We start from the raw sequence: 24405 nt of genomic DNA on the forward strand, positions 1-24405 counted from the left end.
TCTCTCTCTTTATTTCTAGTTCCGTAACTAAGATTTTATACACAGATATTTTGTACCTAAGATGGTGTCGTGTGTGGCAACATTATACACTTTTTCACTGCATTCTTGTACCCTGAACTGCAGTACACATGACAATAAAATCTAAATGTAAATCTAATCTAAATGTAACCATATTTCCTATATTCACATCCAATTATTTACATAAATGACAAAATCAATGGACTCAGCACAAATCCTTGTGGCACACCGCTGGTCACAGGCCTCTTGTCTGAAAAGCAACCCTCCACCACTAACTTCTATCTTCCTGTATTCCCTGTGACCTAACCTTGCTAACCAGTCTAGTGTCTCTTCCATCTGTCACTGTACAACAGGGCTTAATCAGCAACATAGATCCTGAGATAAGCAGGATCTGTGTCTAACTGCTGTCCACTTTACTGGGATAATTGTCAGCTCCTCTTTCTCTCCTTCCATCTTTCATTCTTTCTCTATTACCCAGTCTTTGTTTTTATCACTCTGTGGAGTACTATATCTATTTTTTCCTCTCTCTTTCACTAATTCCCTGTTTCTCTCTGTCTTTAATCAAAAGTTCCAGAGGCTTAAATACTGAATAAAGATTATTCAGGGTGATGAGTTACAAAGTGGAATTTAATGGGGATAAGATTGGATGGTGCTAGGTGTTTTTATACATGGAATAATATGCGTTCAGAATTGAGTTAAAGAAACAATCAAATCACAGTGACGACTCGCTAGAAAAAGATAGATCCTTAGAGATGAGCACTAAAGCTGAGAATTGTCCCTGGTTTGTTTACTGGCCTGTGCTGAGTTAATTAATTTTATTCAGGATTGTGATTGATAGAATTTGTGTTGCATGCACTAGACTCAGCACAGAACAAGAAAATCAGTCAGAGTTGTTGCCCAGTGACCATTGGAAAATGGGAATTGTGGACTGAACATTGCATACATGTGATGCCATCTGTGGTGAGAGTCCATCATCAATGGTTGGTATGAGACTGAGATAAAGAAAAACCAACCAGCAGTTGTAACCTGGGAGCATCCTGCTCTCATTTGACATGATTTGCCTGCCTTAGTTGCTGGTTTTGACTGGGTGTGCTGTAACTAGTCAGGGATTTGGGGCAGTTGGGGTTGGAGGGGAGTGGAGCTGTCCTCCTGGTGCTAACATGGCTCAGACATTCCAGTGTAGCCTCAGGGGATTAATCTTCCTCTGCAGTTACTAACATGCAAGGAAGGGACTGTCTTTCAATTGAACAGGGACACCTGCTGCTGCTGCTGAAAATGGCAGAGAGTAGTGCCAGAGGGGATTAGCACCATATAAATAGCAGTGGATGCCATTATTCATCACACCCACGTCACAGGATTGCCATTTCAAAATCTAGCCCCCTCTGGTACTCTCTGACCAATCATATGCTGCCACAGCAAAGACAAGGAGTCACATGACCTGCCGCCAGCCACTCAGCAACAATCTGTGCTGATTCTGTAGGTTAACAAAAACAGCTAGATTTTTAATTCCATGCATTTACTTTTATTTTGTTTTCTTTCCCCCTTTTTCTCCTCTGCTCTCGACCCAACATAATCTTAAATTTAAAATCTTAAAATGTTCTCCTCAATCTGTTCACCTCTGGAGCAAGTCGGACATGAACCCAGGTCTCCAGGCTCAGAAGTAGGGGCATTACCACTTCATCACAAGGGCTCTATAAATCTAAAATTTAGGTATTTCTAATCTACCTGTTGAGTTGCTGTTACACATTTCTGAAGCAAATATGGCTTGAACTTCAGCCTCCCGATTCAGAAATAGGGACACTACCAGTGTGTCACAAGAGCATGATAAATTTAAATTTTACATCCTCTTGTTCAATTCACCTATTCCTATTTTGTTACCTTCTTTAGCTGCACAAATCTCCAGCATTTCTACTTTGTTACAATTGTGAGCTCATATTTAAGCTGACTTTTCATCAATCCATTGTTTATGCCTGTGCCTTCAGCTGGCCATGCTTCAGCTTCTTGCTTTGATGCTAACATTTCTGTCCTAGGTCTACTGCAGTGCTCCGACCAAGTCCAAACACAAGAAGCAGCAACTCACTTTCCACTTAGACACATTACAGCCTTCAGGACTCAACGTTAAATTCAACAATTTCAGAGCATGAACACCATCCTCCATTTGGACTATTTCCTCCATCGGTGTCCTGATAGCATTGCTTTTCTCTAAGCAGAGTTGACCTATTTTCTACCAAAAGCACCCACCATTAACATTAGTTACACTCCCTTTATCTTTTGCTCAGGGCACTCTGACCATCTGTTCCAGTTTCTCCTCCAGCTCCTCTGTCAGCACCACACACAAAAAAACCTCAGCAATTTCCGGCCCCTTCAATACCAAAGAAAGATTAGAAACATTAATTCTGTTTCTTTCTCCACAGATGCTTCCAGACCTGCTGGGTTTCTCCAGCACTTTGAGATCTTATTTTAATCTCTAGCATCCACAGTGTTTTGCTTTTATTGTGAACAAAAGTGCAGGGATTTCCTCCTTCAAGCTCTTTAACCCTGTCTCCACATTTAACTTGGAGAAAGTGAGGACTGCAGATGCTGGAGATCAGAGCTGAAAAATGTGTTGCTGGAAATGTGTTCCTCCCACCCTGCCCCCAGTACAAACGCCATCCCATATTCCTAATTCCTTCGCCTCCGCCGCATCTGCTCCCAGGAGGATCAATTCCAATACCGAACAACCCAGATGGCCTCCTTCTTCAAAGACCGCAATTTACCCTCAGACGTGGTTGACAATGCTATCCATCGCATCTCCTCCACTTCCTGCTCCTCCGCCCTTGAACCCCGCCCCTCCAATCGCCACCAGGACAGAACCCCACTGGTCCTCACCTACCACCCCCCAACCTCCAGATACATCGTATCATCCTTCGTCATTTCTGCCACCTCTAAACAGACCCCACCACCAAGGATATATTTCCCTCCCCTCCCCTATCAGCTTTCCGGAAAGACTACTCCCTCCGCGACTCCCTCGTCAGGTCCACACCCCCCAGCAACCCAACCTCCACTCCCGGCACCTTCCCCTGCAACCGCAAGAAATGCAAAACTTGCGCCCACACCTCCCCCCAAGGTCCCAAGGTATCCTTCCATATCCATCACAAATTCACCTGCACCTCCACACACATCATTTACTGCATCCGCTGCACCCGATGTGGCCTCCTCTACATTGGGGAGACAGGCCGCCTACTTGCGGAACGTTTCAGACAACACCTCTGGGACACGCACACCAACCAACCCAACCACCCCGTGGCTGAACACTTTAACTCCCCTTCCCACTCCGCTAAGGACATGCAGGTCCTTGGCCTCCTCCATCGCCAGACCATGGCAACACGACGCCTGGAGGAAGAGTGCCTCATCTTCCGCTTAGGAACCCTCCAACTACAAGGGATGAATGCAGATTTCTCCACCTTCCTCATTTCCCCTCCCCCTACCTTTTCTCAGTCCCAACCTTCGGACTCAGCACCGCCTTCTTGACCTGCAATCTTCTTCCCGACCTCCCCGCCCCCAACCCCTCTCCGGCCTATCACCCTCACCTTAACCTCTTTCCATCGATCGCGTTCCCAACGCCCCTCCCCCAAGTCCCTCCTCCCTACCTTTTATCTTAGCCTGCTTGGCACACCCTCCTCATTCCTGAAGAAGGGCTAATGCCCAAAACGTCAATTCTCTGCTCCTTTGATGCTTCCTGACCTGCTGCGCTTTTCCAGCGACACATTTTTCAGCTCCACCTTTAACTTGACTTTAAAAACAAAAAATCCCACTCTTGATCACCTTTTCTAATAGCTCATGTAGCTCAGTGTCAAACTTTATTTGTCGACATTCATAGTGAGCATCATCAAGTCTATTACCATGTTCAACATACTACATAAATGTGGTGTTGTTGATTTAAGGAGATAGATAGTATTCAGATAGCCAATGAGAGCATTGGTAGGCCTTTAGATCACTGGTGGTATTAGACCCACACTGTAGTCCTGTTCTCTCAGGTACAACATATGGTAGGTGTCATGGAGCAATAATTTAGGAACAGGAATCCTAGTGCTAACAGAATTAAAAACTGGAAGACATGTACAACCAATTCATGACTTTCCTACTTCACACCCATTGCAAAATGTCAAACATTCCCTATTTATTCCAAATTTGACAATGGTCTTCCAATCTGTATTCATTTGATGTATTTCTGCACATATGTTTAACACCTACCCATAGAAAAACAGATGCGCACAAAAAAATAGTTAAAAAAAAACAAAGTACAAACTTTATTTCTCTCTGCAAGGCAAGTGCCTTTTTTCCCCACTTTCTTAACAAAATAGAAGTTTTTCCAATGAACACAAACCTTGTATCAACGTAAAACTCGATTATGGATACAGGGAAAAATGGAAGGAACTAACAAACTAACTACATGAAAGGACATTGCTTAAAAATCATCTACATCAGTACAAGTGGGGGTGGGGGCAGTGATTGTAGAAGTGGGGCCCACAGTTCTCAATGGGAGGAAGTTACCCCCACTGGACTGAACAAATTGGTAAGTGCTTGAAACGCCCACCCCTCCCCAAAACGTAAAAAAATAAAAGGATGCTAAAATGTCCCTCAGCAACACTTCAGCTATGAATTCCAAGGTAGTCATGAGCACAAGAAAGGATTTTACATCCCTTCTGGTATGGTCCAGATTTTTGATAAACTCTCATTCCAGACTGAGACTGTTTACAGTATTGGGAAGGTCAAAAAGAGACCAAAATTTTTTTTCCTTTTGTGAGAAGAACATTGGGAACGATGTTTGAATTAATCCCGGCCTGGTATAGTTGTAGTGTCACGGGAGAACCCTCTCCATGGGCCCCTTCTCATCACGCGGCACAAGTGCTTCTGTCGCTTCTCTCTCCGATTCAGCGCCTGACCAAACACGGGTAGGCTGGACAATGACTACCCGCCGCTGCTCCTCTTCCTGCTTCTCTTGCGTTCCTTCAATGTGCTGGATTGCCTGCGATTTAAATAAAAGAAACTCAGTGGTCGACAGCTCATTGGAGGTAAGGGAGATACACAAAGGTGGTTACAGGGTACAGAAAGAAATTCTTATAAAAGCTCCAAAGTTTCAGTTATTGATTAAATTACCGACAGCTTTAGTGAACAGAGGTTCAAACTGCGGCTTCATAAGTCAAATAGACCTGCCTGAGTGGCCGCAGTTGGTGTCAGTGACTCTAGGCAACAATTTGACATGACGCCCACTTGTAATAAAGACAACAAAATGCTGGAAATACTCAGCAGTAAAGATGGAAAAATAAAACAGTTAACAGTTTAATTTGATGACCTTTCAAAACTGGAAAAATATAAAAATGTAACAGCTTTTAAGCTAGTGAAAGGGGTTGTGTTGGAAAGGGGTAAAGTTTAGGGGAAAAAGAAAGGAAACATCTGTGATAGGGTGGAAGACAAGAAAGATTAAATAACATAAGGTTCTTGATGCAAGACAAAAGGGAGAAGCGGGGGAGAAAAATGTGCGCCTTGCAGAGTTGTGAATGGCAGAGTGATGAACAGCTGCAATTAAAGGGGGAAAAAAAATGAAAAACGAAAACCAGAGAAGAAATGGGAACCAAAATGCAGACCTATTACAAGTGCTGTTCCTCAAGCTTGACTCAAGATTCATTGGAACACTAGGAGGCCGAAGACAATGAGGCGGAGGACAATGAGGCCAGTATGGGACAAGGTAGGGATCACTGGCAGACCACCAGAAACTTGAGGTTGCATTTATAACTGAGCACAAGTGTTCTGCAAAGCAGTTACTCATTCATGTTTTGCTGACTGCATTGAATGTGATGAATACAGGACACCAAACTGAAAGAAGTAAAAGTAAATGGTAAAACATTGACTGTAATCCTTGATGAGAGTTTGAGGGATAATTGCCGGTGTGGCAATTACCATATTTTACAAAGATGGACCATGAACACAAGGTGTCCAGTGCAGAGATCTCAGAAAGGATGCAGCTGATCTGTACACAGGTAAAGATTTTGGGAGTAAGACCAAGGACAATGGAGAAGAACCACTGGGTGAGACAAACATTGCAGAGGGGTAACATGTTATTTAGGAATCAATTTGGAGTCACAAGAGAAAGGAAATGAGACTGTTCCTATCCTCTTACTTCTTCAAATCAATTGCGGTTTTCCTTGAAATTATTATTTTTTTAAAAAATTAATGAATGGGTGGTCCAACGGGTAGCACGGTGGCTCAGTGGTTAGCACTGGAGCCTCACAGCGCCAGGGACCCGGTTCGATTCCAGCCTCCGCCGACTGTCTGTGTGGAGTTTGCACATTCTCCGTGTCTGCGTGGGCCTCTCCGGGTGCTCTGGTTTTCTCCCACAATTCAAAGATGTGCAGATTAGATTAATTGGCCATGATAAATTACCCATAGTATTAGATGTATTAGTCAGAGGGAAATGGGTCTAGGTGGGTTACTCTTTAGAGGGTCAGTATGGAGTTGTTGGGCCGAAGAGCCTGTTTCCAACCTGTAGGGAATCTAAAAAAAAAATTTAGTGTCCATCCTAAGATATCCTTGAGAAAGTGGTGAGCTGCCTTCTTGAACCACTGCAGTCCATTTGGTGAAGGTACACCCACAATGTCATTAGGGAGAGGGTTTGAAGATTTTGACCCAGCAATACTGAAGAAGTGATATATTTCCAAGTCAGGGGTGGTGAGGTGAGTGTTTGGTGCTTTGCACAGCTTGTGTTGCATCAAATGGACTCGCATGGGGAGGGAAGGAAAGGAAATGACTGAGAAGTGAATGCTTCAAAATGCCGAAAGGGAAGACAAGGGTGTATTTGGTAATGATGCCGAAACTGGAGGTGCTGGAAAGGCAGAGGACAATCCGTTGAATGTAGATGATTTTGCATTAAGATGTGGACAAGGAGAACCCTATTATTGCTCCAGGAGGGAGGGGAACAGATGAGAACAAAGTCCAGGAACAGGCATAGCCAATTATAGAAGTGGGAGAGGTGGGTAATCCTCCATAAAGGAAATATGCAGATATATTGGAAGCATTGTAAGAACAGAGATATCAGAAATGGAAAACTGGTACAATGGAGGAGTCCTTGCAGGAATAAATGCAGTTAAACTGAGCTAGGAAGTTAGGGGGCTGTTTCCAGTATAGGCTGAGTAAAGGAAGGAATGTCAGACGTGGACTTGTGATGGCAAGGGTGTAAATTAAAGGCAAAGTTGGTAAAATAATCCAATTGCACTGATTGTTCAGAGATATTCCATTCTGTTTGAAACAGCTGGCTATTTTCAGCCAGGAGACATATCCCTCGACTCGAGAAGAAAAAGCAAAGCAGCGCCCACTCTCTATATAAAATTAGGAGGCACAGGAAACTATGTAGATGGGAGTAGGATGTAACAAAAGGTGCACAGACATAATAAATAAGTGCTAAAGTACAGGACATGCAGTTCAATCTAGAAAAAAAATCAAGCAATTGTGAAAGATGAGTGAGAATATTTCTTAAATGGGGAGAGACTACGAACTGTGGAGATGTGTCCAAGTATACAAATCATCAAGAACTAGATTATCGGTATAAATCGTCAGTTCAATGTCTAAAGCATTGTGATCCTGTTTAGACACCACCTGGAACAACTGTGTTCAATTCTGGCATATCTGCAAGAAGGAGGTCTTCCTGAGATAGTTAGATTTCAGGATATTAAACATATCAAGTGATAGGGGGGGGGGGGGAAGTAGTGCAGGGAGACAGCATTGAGATAGAAAATCAGCTGTCACCTAGTTGAATTATGGAGGTGGCTAGAAAAATTGAATGGCTTCCCCCTGCTTCTATATGCTTTATCTGGAATGATTGGCATGGTTCCAGCAAATACACAGATTGCTTTTGAAGCTAATCTAAGGTTTGTCTGAAGCTTATTGGCTCAGCATTGGCTCTCCTTGAATTTTTTCCTCAGGCTCCGTGCTGCACTGTTTTGAACCACATGTAATGAGGTCCTCTCAGGTCTCAAAGTCAAAACCAAAACTGTGAAGTGATATCTTTGGAAAGTCCTCGTGGTGCTTCCTTAGGCCACCATCACAGCACATGGACCCCAAATTCAAGTTCCGTTTTGATGTGTTTAGGATCTAACACTAGGGCCTCCCAAAGTAACATTGCTGGAGCCCACGGAACGTTCTGTAAAAAATCTACTTACAGATTGCTCTACATACACTTTCTCTTCACTCAGGTTAAATCATCTGCTCACTTCCAGAGTACTCTACTTAATCATGTGACTGCCATCAACATTACATTAACATTCTACAGGCTATGGATTCAAATCCCATGACTCTGTACCCTCTGCAAAAGATTCACTCAGTGTCAGGCACTCTGGTCACATACCAAACCAGCTCAGCTGTGACCTTGGTTTTGTCCTGCCATCTGACATTCAGAAGTTTGAAGGTAGTTTATGAGAAAGTAGCTGAGCTTCTTGGCAATACTCTGGTACATAATTCAAATCTTGCAGTCCAAAAGTAGAATTTGAAGGACTATTGCTCAATTTGTTTTTATTTCATTAGGCATATTTATTCCTCTTCTTTCTCAGACTTACATTTTAAGCCTCCCTAAGACTATGCCTGCTTTGGTAATTCTTGGATGTGTCTTGTCATCAAAGACAGAGAATATGATGTCAAGATAAGTACACTTACCCCAAGCTGACTGTTTCTAGTCATGGCCTGAAATATTGGTCACAAGATAGGGCTTTCATGGAGTAGGCTAGTACATTGCTTCAGCTTTCTTCATGCTAATCATAAGCTCCTAATTGTTACATGCACTGGGGAACAAGTCCATGTTGCATTGCCTGTCCAGTTCTGAATCAGCAGCTAACGCACTGACATCAGGAAACAGAAAGTTTCTAAAATATGGTCTTATAGACTTTGGTCATTGCCTGAAGTTGGTTCAGATTAAACAGCTTCCTACATGTGATATTGGATTTTGATGCCAAATTCAACATCAGGGAAGATATCAGACAGGTATGACAGAGAAAACATGAACCATGTTGGAGTTAGCACACATCCCTGTTTAACTACATTAATAATGGGCTTGAGTCAGAAGATGCAACATGTAGGGCATATGCGACCATGTTTTCATAGAGCTATCAAACCTTTGTGATGATTTCAAAAGGTTCTTTCAGCTGACTGTCAAAGGCCTTGGTCAATTTAACAAAATGTGGTGTAGAGGGTCCATATTGTATCTTGACATTTCTCCTGGAGCTGTATAACTGCAAACACCAAATCAGTGGTTATGATATTGTCTGATAGCACAATGACTTAATAGCAGTCAATCCTGTTTGAGATGTTACACTAAGTAATTCAAAAGAATTCTGGTGATGAAGAGAGGGAAGATTGCTCGTTGTCACAGACTGACAAGTTCCTTTCTAAGTGGGATGGGATGGAGTGGAGCGGGCTGAGCATGTCTGTCTTTTGGGGGTAAGAGTTTGTCTGTGATGATCTCTATCAGTATTGCGTCTACGTGGCCATACCTGCACAATGGTGTCTAGGTTCTGTCTCGATGTAGTGGAAGGGCTATTGATGACTGAGGATGGTCCCATTGTCACCACGGTAACTTGATGCGAAGCCGGTGGGGGTGGAGTCTGCACAATGACAGTTGGATGGTGGGTTGATGCTGGGAAAACATGCGCTGGCAGGAGCTGAGAGTTGCAAAACAAAGAACAATCATTAAATGCATCACATCAGGTTGCTAACCTTTTACAGAGCCCATAGTTGTCATTGGCTAAAGACTCACACATGAATATTAGTAAAGATTATTGTTCTGATTTTAGAAGAGGCATGACCCCTGTGTAATCATGAATCAATGTTACTGAGAATGCATAGCTTTAGCACTAATGAGGCAAGTGCTGACCTGCGTCATAAGTTGGGATTCGGGTTCCTGTTGCTCCTCCTGTTGAAGGATCTTGGTTTGTTCCTGATGCCGTTGCTGCAGCTGTACTTGTTGTGCAATGGCCTTTAATTTCTCAGGATACATGTGGGCATCCAGTGAACGAACCTGCCAACAAATGCACCTCATCAATTTCGGAGGGACAGTGAAGAGCTTTACAGAGTTCAAATTAGAATAGGCTCTGCGAGGAGCTTAGTCTCTAATGCACTGAAGGGCTCCTGTTTCACACAGGGTGCTGCAAGTCTTACAGGAGGTGTCTGCTGCACCATTGCCCTCACTACTCCCTTACACCATTCCACAGCTGTGCCCCTGTGGTTTGTTCAAGAGACTACTGCATGTCCAATCAGTGTCCGTTTGCCATTTAGGAGTAAGGTAGTATAGTGATTAAGGTCAGAGTATGAGTGATCCAGAGGCCCGGACTATTGAGCAGGTGACTCAAATTAAAATTTCACCAGAACTGGGGAATATGTATTCAGTTAATTAAATCTCAAATATAAATCTTGTGGGGGGTCTTGTGGTGCAGTGGTAGTGTACCTACCTCTGGGCCAGGAGGCAAATTCCACCTGCTCCAGAGATGTGTATTAACATTTCTGAACAGATTGATGAGAAAGTTAAGTTAAATAATAAGAAAAGATCGCATCTAAGATGGTGGTCATGAATGCTGAAAATGTGTTGCTGGAAAAGCGCAGCAGGTCAGGCAGCATCCAAGGAACAGGAGAATCGAGCCTGAAGAAGGGCTTATTCCCGAAACGTCGATTCTCCTGTTCCTTGGATGCTGCCTGACCTGCTGCGCTTTTCCAGCAACACATTTTCAGCTCTGATCTCCAGCATTTGCAGTCCTCACTTTCTCCTCGGTGGTCATGAATGGCCAATTGCTGTAAACTCCCATCTAGTTCACTCATGCTGTTTAGTGGAGGAAATCTACCATCCTTATTTGGCCTACAAGCATCTCCAGATCCACAGCAATGGTGTTGATTCTTAGCCACCCTTTAAAATGATCCAGTAAGTCACTCAGTTTACCATCATTACTTCTTAAGAAGAATAAATACTGGCCTTGCCATCAATGCCCAACTTCATACATGAATGGAATAAAAAGGATAATATGAGGCACTGCAACTAACTCAATGTCACTGGCCAACATCCAAGAAATCAAACAAGGGGATTATGTTGCCTTCTCTGAGGCAGGGTGCTAAAGCAACTGTGATCAGTGGACTCAGCACAAAGACCAAATGTGGGACTTCCCGGCCTATGTGCCTTAGAATGCATTTGGTGCTGCTTTCATCTGTGCAAGAGCTTCAAAGCATATGCCACCAACCTGTTCCTCCAACATCATCCTGACTGAACGCTCCTTGTCCAACTGCTGCCGAAGTTCAATCATTTCCCTTTTCAGGTCCTCCAGCTTCTCATCCTCCCAAACATCTGGGGAGCCAATCCCTTCATCCTTATCCTCTGCTCGTCTCCGCTTAGGGGAGGAACCACTATACTCCTGGAAGGCAAAGTTCTGTTAAACTCGGAGCCAGCTAATTCAGGGGTGATCACAAATTAAACTCGGACTCAGAGGAAAGGGTGTTACCAGTGAACCAAATCAGCCTCAAAGTCAAAATGTTTGTGCTTTCACAGGCTCAAGACTTAAGCATAAATCCTGGCTGACACTCCAGGGCAGTGAGAACGCTCCACCATTGACAGATGAGATGTTACATAGGTTCTCCCATTTGTCTTCAGCAATATTTACTTTCCAAAGATCTTGTCATGTACCTTATTGTTGTTAGTGAAAGATTGCTGTATTTAAATTGATTATTGTCTCTTCAGACACAGTACCTACACACAATTACTGTTAAAAACACCTTGTGAAATATACATGTGATTAATGATTACAAGTAAGCTTGGGGGGGGGGGGCTCATCATCAGGGAGGTAATGTCACTGGATTAGTAATTCAGAAACCCAGGCTGATGTTCTGGAGACATGGGATAGTATGCCACCATGATGAATGCTGAAATAGATTTCAATAAAAAGCTGACCTAATGAAACCATTGGTGACTAATTTAAAAAAAAAAGAAAACCCATCATGTTCACTAATGCCCTTCAGGGAAGGAAATCTGCCACCCTTATCTGATCTGGTCTACACACAACTCCAGACCCATAGCAGTATGGTTGACCCTTAAATGCCCTCTCAAAAATAAATGCTGGCCTAGCCATTGATTCCTTCATACAATGAATAAAAAACTTTCAGTCAAGTCTAAGATCAAGAAATGCTTCAAGTCTAAGACAACCAAGGAATATGGACTTGGAGGTGCCAGCATTGGACTGGGGTGGACAAAGTCAAAAATGACAACAACAGGTTATAGTTCAACAGGTTTCGAAGCAATGCTTCTTCCTCAGGTGGTTGAGGCACTTGAGTTGAATGGCCTCCTTCTATATGTTTGTAAAGCACTGACTTCAATGAACATTCACCACTCAAACAAAGATATACATTCCCCAGTATTCATTATAGCTATGGTCAACTGTCCTCTTTGCATTTGCTAATGTCACATTTTTCAATGACTCTTTGGGGTCATTGATGCAGTTGCCAGTTAAACAGTTCTCTGTTGTCAGAAGAGATTTGTGTCCTGCAAATTTCAATGAGTTGCCCTTCATCCTATTGTCAAGGTTGGTGCTCCTTTGCCCACCACTTGTTGTCTCCAGGGCAACATGTGCTCTCCATGAACAGGTTCCTTTAGTAGGTGCAGTATGCAGTTCACTACTAACATTAACCACAAAAACCCAATCAAACTGCACCACCTCCAAATCAAATGAGACACACAAACACATTGATTCAGCAGGGGCTGTGTCCAGCAGCATACCTGGTGTCCAAGGAAAATATGACCAATAGTCAGCACCATGTCATCCCCTCCCCATAAATTCAAAGCACAGTGCCCACCTGAATGAAACGCTTCAGCTGAGAGTTCTGTTGAAGTAACCGGGTTTTCTCTTGCTCTAGCGAAAAGATATATTCTGCTGTTTGCTGCAAAATGGCTGCCTGTGGGGAAGATAAATCACATGGGCATGAACTCAGTCCCTCCAAGCAGCTCAATCACCGAACCAAAATATCTTCAATCACTGGGAGTAAACGGACTTGTGAATGAAGCCGATTTTTGGGATTTTTTCCAATGATACATTATTTTAAATAGTTGACAACAGGACCCCATCATTTGTAGCATTGAAAGCCTTTCCTCCATCATTCAGTTGGACAAATTGGCTTTTTCACTGTTGAAACCCACATTGTTTTACACATTGACCAATACAAAAGAGAAGATATTTAAATCAAGCCCCTACCCTCACCCTCTGCAATTCCAAGTGATGTTAACCAGTGTCTGATTCAGTGTTGCTTATCAAAGCACCTCAACCATCTCTGATCCCACAAACAGCACAAGCGGATAGAAGGTGAGGACCAGTCTGTGCCTGACCTTGCTGAGTTTCTCGCCATCCGTGTGGGGTATCAGTGTTTTCAGGGACTGGAACCCAGCGTTGATGCTTTGCATTCTGCGGCGCTCGTTGCTGTTGGCAATCTCTCTCCGTATCCTCCTTTCCTGGTCTCTCTGGGATTCCTGGGTCAGTGGGATATTAGCCAGACTGGAAAAGTTACCAAGACATTAATAACATTATTCTCCCACTCATTTTCTATTAATTCCTTTCACAGTTGCTCACTTGGGTGACGGTTAACAAAAACTGAAATTGCCAAAAAGAGTCACAAGATTCGAAACATTAATTGTTTTCTCTCCACTGATGCTGCCCAACCTGCTGAGTTTCTCAAATAATTTCTGATCTTTAAGATCCTCCAGCATTTGCAGTCCTTTGTTTTATAACAGATTGAAAGAAATACAAGTAAGATGCTGCTTCACATTTAAGGAGCGTTTGGGGCCTTGAGGGCGGAGGAGGTAAAAGAGCAAGTGTGAAATTGTGTGGGAAGGGACTGATGTGTTCGGGTTGATTGGAGGAGATGACCAGGTTGTTGAGGAGGTCATAGGGAGGGAAAGAGAAGATTGGTTTGCTAGTGATACCTTGCTGGAGGTGGCGAAATTGATGAAGGATGACCATGGATAGGGAGGACAATGGCAACCCTTACATGGTGGTAGTGGTGGGGGTGGCAGTGGCAGCAGGTGGGGGCAGAAGTACAGGGAATGGGTTAAACATCATTGAAGGCCATTTCAATCCTCAACTGAAGGAGAAGGAAGATATGACAGGAGTGCCACTGTGGAAAGCAGCAGCATCAAAACAGATGCAATGGAGACAGTCAAACTATGAGAATGGAATGGAGTCTTTACAGGAAGCAGGAAATTCTGAAAGCTAAGAGTCAGAAAACAAAAGATACCTATTGGCCCTGATTTTGAGGTTTTTTTTCCCCAAATGTCTAAATCGATAGTGAAACTGTCTCTATTGGGACTAGATTGGGTTGGGATATCTGGTCAGCATGGACAGGTTGGACCAAAGGGTCTGTTTCCATGCTGTACATCTCTATGACTCTATGACTATTAAGCAATTAGGCTGGAATTATTACTTCCTGTCAGAGGTGGTGTGGCACACAGGGGTGTTACAAATTACAGTGAGACACATTGTACACTTTTGCCCTAGAAATGTAAATATGAATTTATAACGGGAAATACAAGCAGATGCAATATCTCCATTATCTTACATTGATCCTTCCTTTTAAAATGAAAAAGGAATATTACCAAAAATACAATTTAATTCTGCAATACTCAAAATTTCAGCCATAAATTGACATGTACTCTTCAACCACACAATTTCCTGACTCAACAACAATTAAACATCTCTACTCCAATCTGTTCCTTAGCCTCTGCCATGCATAGATACAAACCTGGCTGAATGAAAGGTAACAGAGGTGAATGATACTGCTAAAGAGGGGATGTGATAACAACACATTATCAATGAGGATGAGCACCTCGCCAAGACCTTCCCCACACTTCCACTGCTCACCTTTAAACAACCACAAAACCTCAAACAGATCATTGTTCGTAGCAAGCTGCCCAGCTTTCAGGACAACTCCATACAACCCTGTCACGATAGGCGCTGCAAGAACATGTCACAGCATGGACATGTACACTACCATTACACATGGGGGCACCTCCCACCATGTATGTGACAGGTACTCATGTGGCTCAGCCAACGTTGCCTATCTTGTACGCTGCAGGCAAGGATGTCCTGAGGCATGGTACATTGGGGAAACCGAGCAAAGGCTATGGCGACGGATGATTGGGCACTGCACAACAATCAACAGACAGGAGTGTTCCCTCCCAGTTGGGGAACACTTCAGCAATCCAGGACATTCAACCCCAGACCTTCGGGTGACCATCCTTCAAGGCGGGCTTCGGGACAGGCAGCAGCGTAAAGTGGCCGAGCTGCGGCTGATAGCGAAGTTCTGTACACAAAGGAAGGGCCTCAACCAGGACCTTGGGTTCATGTCACTATACAGGTGACCACCACTGCACTATGCACGCACTCCTGCACGCACGCACGCACAAATACCCACAGACACACTTCCTCCTAGACTTAGATCACTTTACATATCCACTCTCTCACAATCCCCCACCCTAGACACACTCCTACAGACACGCACACATGCACCCTCTCACAGACTTAGACACTTTACACTCACAAATACAACCCCCCACCCCAAACAGACAGACACTCAAAAACCCACATGCAACATATACATGTGTGTTTGTGGGGTGAATTTGTACTTGCAGAGTTACATTGAACTTTGCTCAAAAACTGCATGAATCCATATAAGGCTCTGAACTCACTTTTCATATTAGAATCAGTCTAAACATTATGGCACAGACAGGGCACACAGGGGGCTAACACCTTCAACATATTATCTGGCTGACACCAGTTGTTACAGTTAACCTGAGAATGTAACTTTTAAAAGAAAAGTTGTGATTTACATATGAAAGAAATGAAACTATCATGGTCATTCTAACAGATGAAAGACTCAACAAACGATCAAGGTATTTTTCAATGTATAATTTCAGTTACATCACACTGTAAACTTTTGCTATAAATTCTGTGTCTTACAATTGTGTCCTCCACAACCACCTATTGAAGGAGCAGGGCTCCGAAAGCTAGTGCTTCCAATTAAACCTGTTGGACTATAACCTGGTGTTGTGTGATTTTTAACTTAAAATTCACTACTCTAAATAATTCCTACTAACATCAGTCATAAATGCCCGACCCCTTATTCTGAGAGTTTGACTCCTGGTTCTAGATTCCCCATACAGAAGAAATCTTCAATATAAATGTGGCAAGTTTCAATGAGATCAACTCTCGTTCTTCCAAACTCTACAGAATAATTCAAACTCTTCTCATAAAATAACTCCTCAATTCCCTGGGATTGATCTGGTGAAGCTCTGTTGGTCTCTCTCTATTACAAGGATAACCTTCCTTACATAAGGAGTCCAAAATTGTACACAAGACTCCAAGCGAAGTCACACTAGGGCTCTACACAACAGCAGCAAGACAGCTTTACTCCTGTACTCAAATTCCCTCGTTATGTTGGCTTTCATTACATTTATCTTCCCAACAGCTTGCTGTGCTTGCATGCAAACTTTTAGCTACTCCTGAACAAGGACACCCAGATCCCTTTGGCACCAAGTATTTTTCTAACCTCTCACCATTTAAGAAACATTCTGCCTTTTTTTAACCAAAGTAGATAACTTTGTAATTATTTGCATTATATTCCATCTTTTATGTCTAGCTCATTCACTTAGCCTCTTCTGTCCCCTTAAAACAACCCTGCTTCCCCATCAAAATTTACATTGCCATCCAGTTTTGTCATTTGTAAATTTGAAAAATTAGAATTGTCCCCCAATCTTCAAACTAATTTGATTCACTCATATCAAGAAATGACTTAACAAAACTGGAATCTGCAAAGGCAATGACTCATAACAACATTCTAGCAATACTACTGAAGAATTGTGCTCCAGAACTAACCATGTTCTGTCCAAGTATAACCATAACTTTGGCAATATGGGAAATTGTTCTGTATGTCCTATTCAGGAAAAGCAGAACGAATCAAACATAGCCAACTACCACCCTATTAGTCTACTCTTGATCATCAAAAAAAAGGGCTTCATGGAAGGAGTCATTGGCAGTTCTATCAAGTGGCACTTGCAAAGGAATAACCTACTCACTGACACTCAGTTTGACCTCTGCCAGAGATAATTGATTTCTGACCTCTTTGTAATCTTGGTCTAAAAACATTGAGAAATTAGCTGTACTCTAGGAGATGAGAGTGACTGCCCTTGGTCAAATATGGCATCAAGGAGTACTAGCAAAACTGAAAATCAATGGGAATTACGGGACAAACTCCATTGATTGAGGTCAAATTGGACAAAGGAAGATGGTTGTAGTTGTTAGAAGTCAATCATCTCAGCCTCAGAACATCACAGTGAGAATTATTCAAGGTAGTGTCCTAGGTCCAAACATCTTCCACTGCTTCATCAATGTCCTTCTTTCATCACAGAATTAGAAATGGGAATGTTCACTGGTGATTGTGCAATGTTCAGCACCATACTTAACTCATTAGATACTAAAGCTGTTCCATGTCCTTATATAGCAAGACCTGAACAATATCCTGATTTGGGCTGACAAGAGTCAATTAACATTCACACCATGCAAGTGCCAGGCAATGGCCATCTCCAACAAGAGAATCTAATATTGATATTCAATGGCATTGGCATCACTGAATCTCCCATTCTCGTCATACTAGGAGTTGTCGTTGATCAGAAACTGAACTGGACTAGATATAAATACTGTAGCCCCAGCACAGGTCAGAGACTAGGAATTCTGCATCTCCTGTTGCGTCAATGCCAGTCTACCATCTACAAGTCAAGAGTATGATGGAATACACTTATGTGCATAGATGAACTTTTAAAACAGTCAAGAAGCTTGACACCATCCAGGACAAAGCAGTCCACTTGATTAGCAACCAACCACGTTCAACATTTACTCCCTCCAACACCATATAATAGTAGCATTGTGTACCATCTAAAAGATGCACTGCAGAGATTCACAAAGACACCTTCAATACCATTCACCAAACACACATCTCCCGCTTAGAAGGGCAAAGACAGCAGTTGCACAGGAACACCTTTATTTGCAAATTCCCCTCCAAGCCACTCATCACCTTAACTTAGAAATACATCACTGTTCCTTCCTGGAACCTGCATACAAGAAGCATTGTGGGTGTCCCTACACCCAAAGACTGCAGCAGTTTAAGAAGGAGTTTGCCACCACTTTCTCGAAGACAATTAGGGATGGACAATAAGTCTGGATTATGAACACCACCCAAATTATTTCTGCAGATTGTAAAATTTTGTCCCTTGCACCAATCCTTGGGGTACCTCACTAGTAACAGTTTGTTACACTGAAAATTATCCATTCATCCTTTCTCTCTGCGTTCTGTCTGTTAACCAGTTTGCAATGTATACTAGTACATGAGCCCCAATCCTATTCACTTTGTTCTGAAAGACATTTAAGTATGACAGATTTTTACTAATATCTGGTCATTTTATTTAAATTCCCCAGCTCCTCTGATACACTGAATTACAGTTTTCTAGTAATGCTGTAAATATTTAATGATCAATTTAGAAAGATTACTAATGGGGGCCAGTTAGCTCCATTAGCTGTGATTCAAACACCAGTAATAGCATAGTTTTAATTCCCATTCTTGCTAAGGTGATTTAGAACAGGCATCCTAGCCCTGTAACAGAACAGAAGGTAATGACAAACCAAAATTGATGGAACTGCCAAGAAAATTAAAGTTTAAAAATCAGCTTCAATGAACCAAGAACCTGTCTTTGGGCTGAGCAAATGTCACTCACTCATTAACACAAACTACTATTCTGCATCCCCTTGAGTTACAAAGATAGAATGGAGGACTCGGAGCTGTTCTCCCTGGGAGGAGAAGTCTGAGAGGAGATTTAACAGAGATGTTCAAAATCATAAACGATCTGAATAAAGCAGATAAGATCAGTGGAAAGATTGAGAACCAGAGAATACAATAAGGTAATTGAGAAAACAACAGTATGAGGAAAAACATTTTTTTTTAAAAAATGAAGCCACTAGTTCGAATCTGGAATGCATTTCCTGTGTGAGATTGAGACACATTAAATTGTGTGTTTCAAAAAAGGAAGAAGATAATTATCTGATGAAATAAACAAGTGCATGTCCTATAGAGAAAATGCAGGGGAGTGAGACTGGCTGAGTAACTCTCAGAGAGCAGACACAGATATATTGAATAAAACAGCTTCCTTCTGTACTGTGATTATTCTGAACTCCAGGAAACAATACAAGGGTACCAAACACTGCAAGAGGATGCTACAAAATACCGCAACCATGCTACTATCGTATGCAGAAAGAAAACATGATAGAAAAAAAAATTACGTACAAGTAATTTCTACAGATGTCACACTTAAAAAATGTCCAGTGACCACAGCAGTTCAGCTGGCGGGAGCATTTGCAGACATCTTTAACCTTTCCTTCCTCCAGTGTGAGGCTTCCACTATCAGCCCAGTGCCAAAGTAATATCAGGCTCCGGTCTTTAGTGATTACAATCTGGTGGCTATGGCATCCATCATTATGAAGTGCTTCAACAGGTTAGTAAAGCCACTCATCAACTCCAGCCTCCACGACAATTTGCCTACCGTCACAACAGGCCCACAGCAGATACCACCGCATTGCCTTACACTCAGTCTCTGGAACATCTGGATAACAAGGACACCTACGACAGACTCCTATTCATTGACTTCAACACCATAATTCCAACCAAACTCATCTCCAAACTCCGAGACCTAGGACTCTGCTGCCCCCTCTGCAGCTGGGTCCTCGATTTCCTGACCCGCAGACTGCAATCAGTAAGGATAGGTGACAAAACCTTCACGATTATCTCAACACCGGTGCCCTGCAAGGCTGTGTACTCAATCTCTTATAAATACATGACTGTGTGGCCAAATTCAGCTTTAACTCTATTTATAAATGTGTTAGTGACACCAGATTAAGTACTGAAAAGAGACAGACAGCTTAGTGGCATGGAGTAAAGACAACAAACTCTCCCTCAATGTCAGCAAATGAAGGAGCTGGTCATCAACTTCAAGAAGCAGAGTGGAAGGCATGTCCCTGTCTGTATCAATAGTTCTGAGGTAGAGTTGGTTAAGAGCTTCAAGTTCCTAGGAATAAGTATCACCAACAATCTGTCCTGACTCATCCACTTTGATGCCATAGTCAAGAAAGCACACCAGCGCCTCTACTCCCGCAGAAAGCTAGAGGAAATTCACTATGTCCACAATGACTCTTACCAATTTTTATAGATGCACCACAGAAAGCATCCTATCTGGATGCATCACAGCTTGGTACAGCAACTGCCCTGCCCAAGACCCCAAAAAATTACAGAAGGTTGTGAGCACAGCCCAGTTCATCACAAGACCATTCATTCCTTCCATTGACTCCATCTATATTTCCCATGGCTTCAAGAAAGCAGCGAACAATCAAAAACCACTTCATCCCAGTAATACTTATAGATTTCTAAATTCTTGGAGGTGCAGGGTCAGATTAGAACAAGTCAGCATGGATTTAGTAAGGGGAGGTCGTGCCTGACAAACCTGTTAGAATTCTTTGAAGAGGTAACAAATAGATTAGACCAGGGACACCCAGCGGTGTTATCTATCTAGACTTCCAAAAGGCCTTTAATAAGGTGTCTCACAGGAGACTGCTGAGTAAGGTGAGGACCAATAGTGTTCAAGGTGAGCTACTGGCATGGATTGAGGATTGGCTGTCTGACAGAAGGCAGAGAGTTGGGATAAAAGATTATTTTTCAGAATGGCAGCTAGTGACAAGTGGTGTCCCACAGGGTTCAGTGTTGGGCCGCAGCTATTCACTTTATATATTAATGATCTGGATGAAAGAAATGGGAACAATGGCGAAGTTCATCAATGATACAAAGTTAGGCGACAGGCAGGTAGTACTGAGGAGGGGAGGCTGCAGAAAGATTTACACAGTTTAGGAGAGTAGTCCAGGAAATGGCTGATGAAATTCAAAGTGAGCAAATGTGAGTCTTGCACTTTGGAAAAAAGAATACAGGCATGGACTATTTTCTAAATGGTGAGAAAATTCAAAATGCCAAAGTACAAAGGGATCTGGGAGTGCTAGTCCAGGATTCTCTAAAGGTGGACTTGTAGCTTGAATCCGTGATTAAGAAAGCAAATGTAATGTTGTCATTTCTCTCAAGAGGGTTGGAATTTAAAAGCAACAATGTACTTCTGAGACTTTATAAAGGTCTAGTTAGGCCCCATTTAGAATACTGTGTCCAATTTTGGGCCCACACCTCAGGAAGGACATACTGGCACCGAAGCATGTCCAGCAGAGAATCACACAGATGATCCCTGAAATAGTACGTCTAACATACAATGAGGATCCTGGGATTGTATTCATTACAATTGAAAAGGTTGAGGAGAGATCTAATAGAAACTTATAAGATAATGAATGGCTTAGAAAGGATGGACGCTGGGAAACTGTTTCTGTTAAGCGGGGAGACTAGGACCCGTGGACACAGCCTTAGAATTAGAGGGGGTCAATTTCTTCAGCCAGAGAGTGGTGGGCCTGTGGAATTCATTGCCACGGAGAGCAGTGGAGGCTGAGACATTAAATGTCTTCAAGGCAGAGATTAATAAATTCTTGATCTCGCAAGTAATTCAGGGCTACGGGGGGAGTGCAGGTAAGTAGAGTTGAAATGCCCATTATCCATGATTAAATGGCAGAGTGGACTTGATGGACTGAATGGCCTTACTTCCACTCCTATGTCTTATGGTCTTATACTCTCATTCACCCTCTACTATCTGTCTTAAGATACAAAAAAGTTTGAAAACACGTACCAACAGATTCAACTACAGCTTCTTCCTCTCCGTTATCCAACTTATGAACGGACCTCTCACATATTAGAGTTGATCTTTCTCTACACCTTTTCTGCAGCTGTAACATTATATTCTGCATTCTGTTCTATTACCTTTATGTACTTATGTAAGGTAGAATTTGTTTTGACAGCACGCAAAACAATACTTTTCACTGTATCTCAATCAATCAGATAATAATAAATATATTCAAATAATAGTCTCATTAAATATTCCCAAGGTAGGTACCAAATGATTTAGGTACAAAGTAATGTTCCTTCTACACTGTACCATCAATCGCTCCTAAGACAGGTTAGTTACTGACTAAAGCTCATTCTCCCCTGTCACAAACCAAACACTCCAGGGGTAGATGTAACACAGGTTGTATTATACAGGGTGAACTTGGTGACCCTTGTAGATTTAAAAAGAGACTTAATACATAAATGAGAGAGAAGGACTGTGCATGTATATATAAAATTTGGCATTAAGCAGATAAGCCAATTAGCCTGTTTCTCTGCTTTAAATTCTGTACAATCAAGTACCAATGATTGCAATAGCAAGATGTAAATAACCAGTTCACAGATAAGATATCAGTAATCCAGTAAGCACCATTGATAATCCCACAGAATATATTCAATAATAAACAAAGGTTGGAAATCCAGACATATACAGGAATTACATCACAGAAACTGACCATTCAGCCCAACAGGGCTATTCCACACAAGCAGGTCTGGCAGAATTTGAGACGACTGAAACAAGAATTAATGTTTCACAATGACTGAATTCTGATAAAACTCATCGACCAAACACAAACTACTTTGCTCTCCACAGATGCTGCCAGTATTTCCAGCATCCGCCGTATTTTGTTTTTGATCCTTGTATATTCAAAATAATTTAAACATCAAACGTCGTAGAATTGCAATCCTTTGCAGTGTTGATAAGCAGAGGAAATAGATTGGGTTAAATATAATTGAGAATGGAATCTTTCGGCAGTTAAAAGGAAACTACAACTCCCAGAATTCAGAGCGGCCAAAATGGACTACAGCTCCCGGTTTGCCCCACGCCCACTACCTCTAGCTGGGCTGCAGAGGAACAGGCAGGCCCAAATTACTGCTCGGCCCCAACTCCGGGGACGGAAGAGTCGATCAACATCTTGCAGCTGAACGCTCGAATGGAAGGGGAAATCTTTCCAACACCCTCATCTTCATCGTCATCGTAGGTGTTTTTAATTCGACCGCCCACCCGCAAACTCCACCCGGAAAGTGACCACTTTGGACGCACGTGGGCCCCTGGGTGAGGAGTTTTATTTGGATAGCCGTTGAGGGGAGAGGAGTGGGAAGGAGTAATCGGAAATTGGTTTTCGCCTGCCCCTCCTTTAACCAGTTCGGAGAACGTGGCTGCAGCTCTTTCCACGTGGGTGTGTTTGGAACCTCCGAATGTATCCATTCCACTTTGGAATGTTGCCTGGAGCCGCTGCGTTCCAAACCCCGAATCCACGTGGAACCCTTCCTGGCCGCTGCAGCCCCGTCACTCAGCAAACAGCAGCAGCAACAACAACAACACCGCATCCCCCACCTCCTCCTGGGGCTGTGCAAGCTCCTCCATGCAGACAGCAGATGGAGCCTCGCTTGTTAGTAGCAAAAGAAAAATAAGGAATATATTAAAAATTTATAAATGGGGAGAGAAAAGTACACACCTACAAAGACCTCCTATCACTTCTTTCTCACTCTTCCTGAAATCCTGGAATGAAGGTACCTTTTGAGTCGGCACCACGAAATATTCCATGTCTTGCACCTGGAGAAAATAATTGTGCACAAATAATAATAATCGTCTTAAATAAAAGGCTGGCTGAGTTCTGGTTCTCTGTGTGTGTTTCCAGCTGATCGCTCTATCAGATGGTTGTAAATGGCGGGAAACAGCTGGTGCCTTCGCAGCACCGCCGCCTCCTTCCGCCGGGACCGGGATTGCATGTAAACAAAGGACTATTCCCCGGTCCTGGCCGAGCCCCCGGACAGGGCGCAACCAGAGTCCGGTTTGCTTCTGCAAATTGGGAAGAAAGATGCTACCGGTGTCAACGGAGAGGGAAGGAAATGGGCAATGGTCAGTTAAAGGTGGGTGGGGGTATGTTTCTGCATACGCCACTACGTGTGTGGGGTGAAGCGGCTCATCAGCTGACGGGCTGGCAACGCCGAGAGGAAAAGCAACAGCTTCTGTGACATTGGAGCAGCTGAGAACACAGAGACGCAAATCCAACCCCCACCCGCCCACTTACTCCAACTCTGCTTTAAAGAGATACCACATATCATCTTGCACATTTCAAGGCAGCATTCGGATGCTATTTTACCTAGCATACTTAAGAGAAAGCTTCGATCTTGACCAGTAAGGAAAGAACTCCGGGGGAATCAAGTGCAACAAACCCAAGAATTCCAATGTTAAAATATTGGAAGGCTGACCGATCCTTGTAGCACCACAGAAAAACAACATTCTATTTTCTCCTCTGAAAGGAATAGAAACTT

The 24405-nt window shown here is 42.9% G+C and overlaps 1 protein-coding gene across 3 annotated transcripts; it reads right to left on the reverse strand.

Moving 5' to 3' along the window:
- Nucleotides 1-4280: 4280 nt before the first annotated feature.
- Nucleotides 4281-23816, reverse strand: tfap4 (transcription factor AP-4 (activating enhancer binding protein 4)). 3 transcript variants are annotated; one of them, XM_043711462.2, is made up of 7 exons: nt 23586-23816; nt 13397-13562; nt 12871-12969; nt 11268-11438; nt 9917-10060; nt 9537-9704; nt 4281-5026 (listed from the first exon to the last, which is right to left on the reverse strand). In XM_043711462.2, the coding sequence occupies exons 1-7, from the start codon at nt 23672-23674 to the stop codon at nt 4859-4861; spliced, it is 1005 nt and encodes a 334-aa protein (XP_043567397.1). In that variant the 5' UTR covers nt 23675-23816; the 3' UTR covers nt 4281-4858. The 3 variants fall into 3 exon arrangements, with proteins under 3 accessions (XP_043567397.1, XP_043567398.1, XP_043567399.1); XM_043711463.2 differs by lacking the exon at nt 23586-23816 and adding an exon at nt 22961-23530; XM_043711464.2 differs by lacking the exon at nt 23586-23816 and adding an exon at nt 22584-22910.
- Nucleotides 23817-24405: the final 589 nt, after the last annotated feature.

Source organism: Chiloscyllium plagiosum, unplaced genomic scaffold (assembly GCF_037043375.1).
Source record: "Chiloscyllium plagiosum isolate Xiang-an unplaced genomic scaffold, Cpla_swu_hap1 HiC_scaffold_20, whole genome shotgun sequence".
In the NCBI taxonomy this organism is placed as follows: domain Eukaryota; kingdom Metazoa; phylum Chordata; class Chondrichthyes; order Orectolobiformes; family Hemiscylliidae; genus Chiloscyllium; species Chiloscyllium plagiosum.

Bases quoted from the DNA above. Each gene is read 5' to 3' on its own strand.
- tfap4 (XM_043711462.2), bottom strand. From the start codon at position 23,674: ATGGAATATTTCGTGGTGCCGACTCAAAAGGTACCTTCATTCCAGGAT. The intron at 13,563-23,585 runs GTGTGTACTTTT...TAACTTTTCCAG, and splicing joins GTGATAGGAGGTCTTTGTAG to TCTGGCTAATATCCCACTGA. The intron at 11,439-12,870 runs GTGGGCACTGTG...TTTGCCTTCCAG, and splicing joins AGCTGAAGCGTTTCATTCAG to GAGTATAGTGGTTCCTCCCC.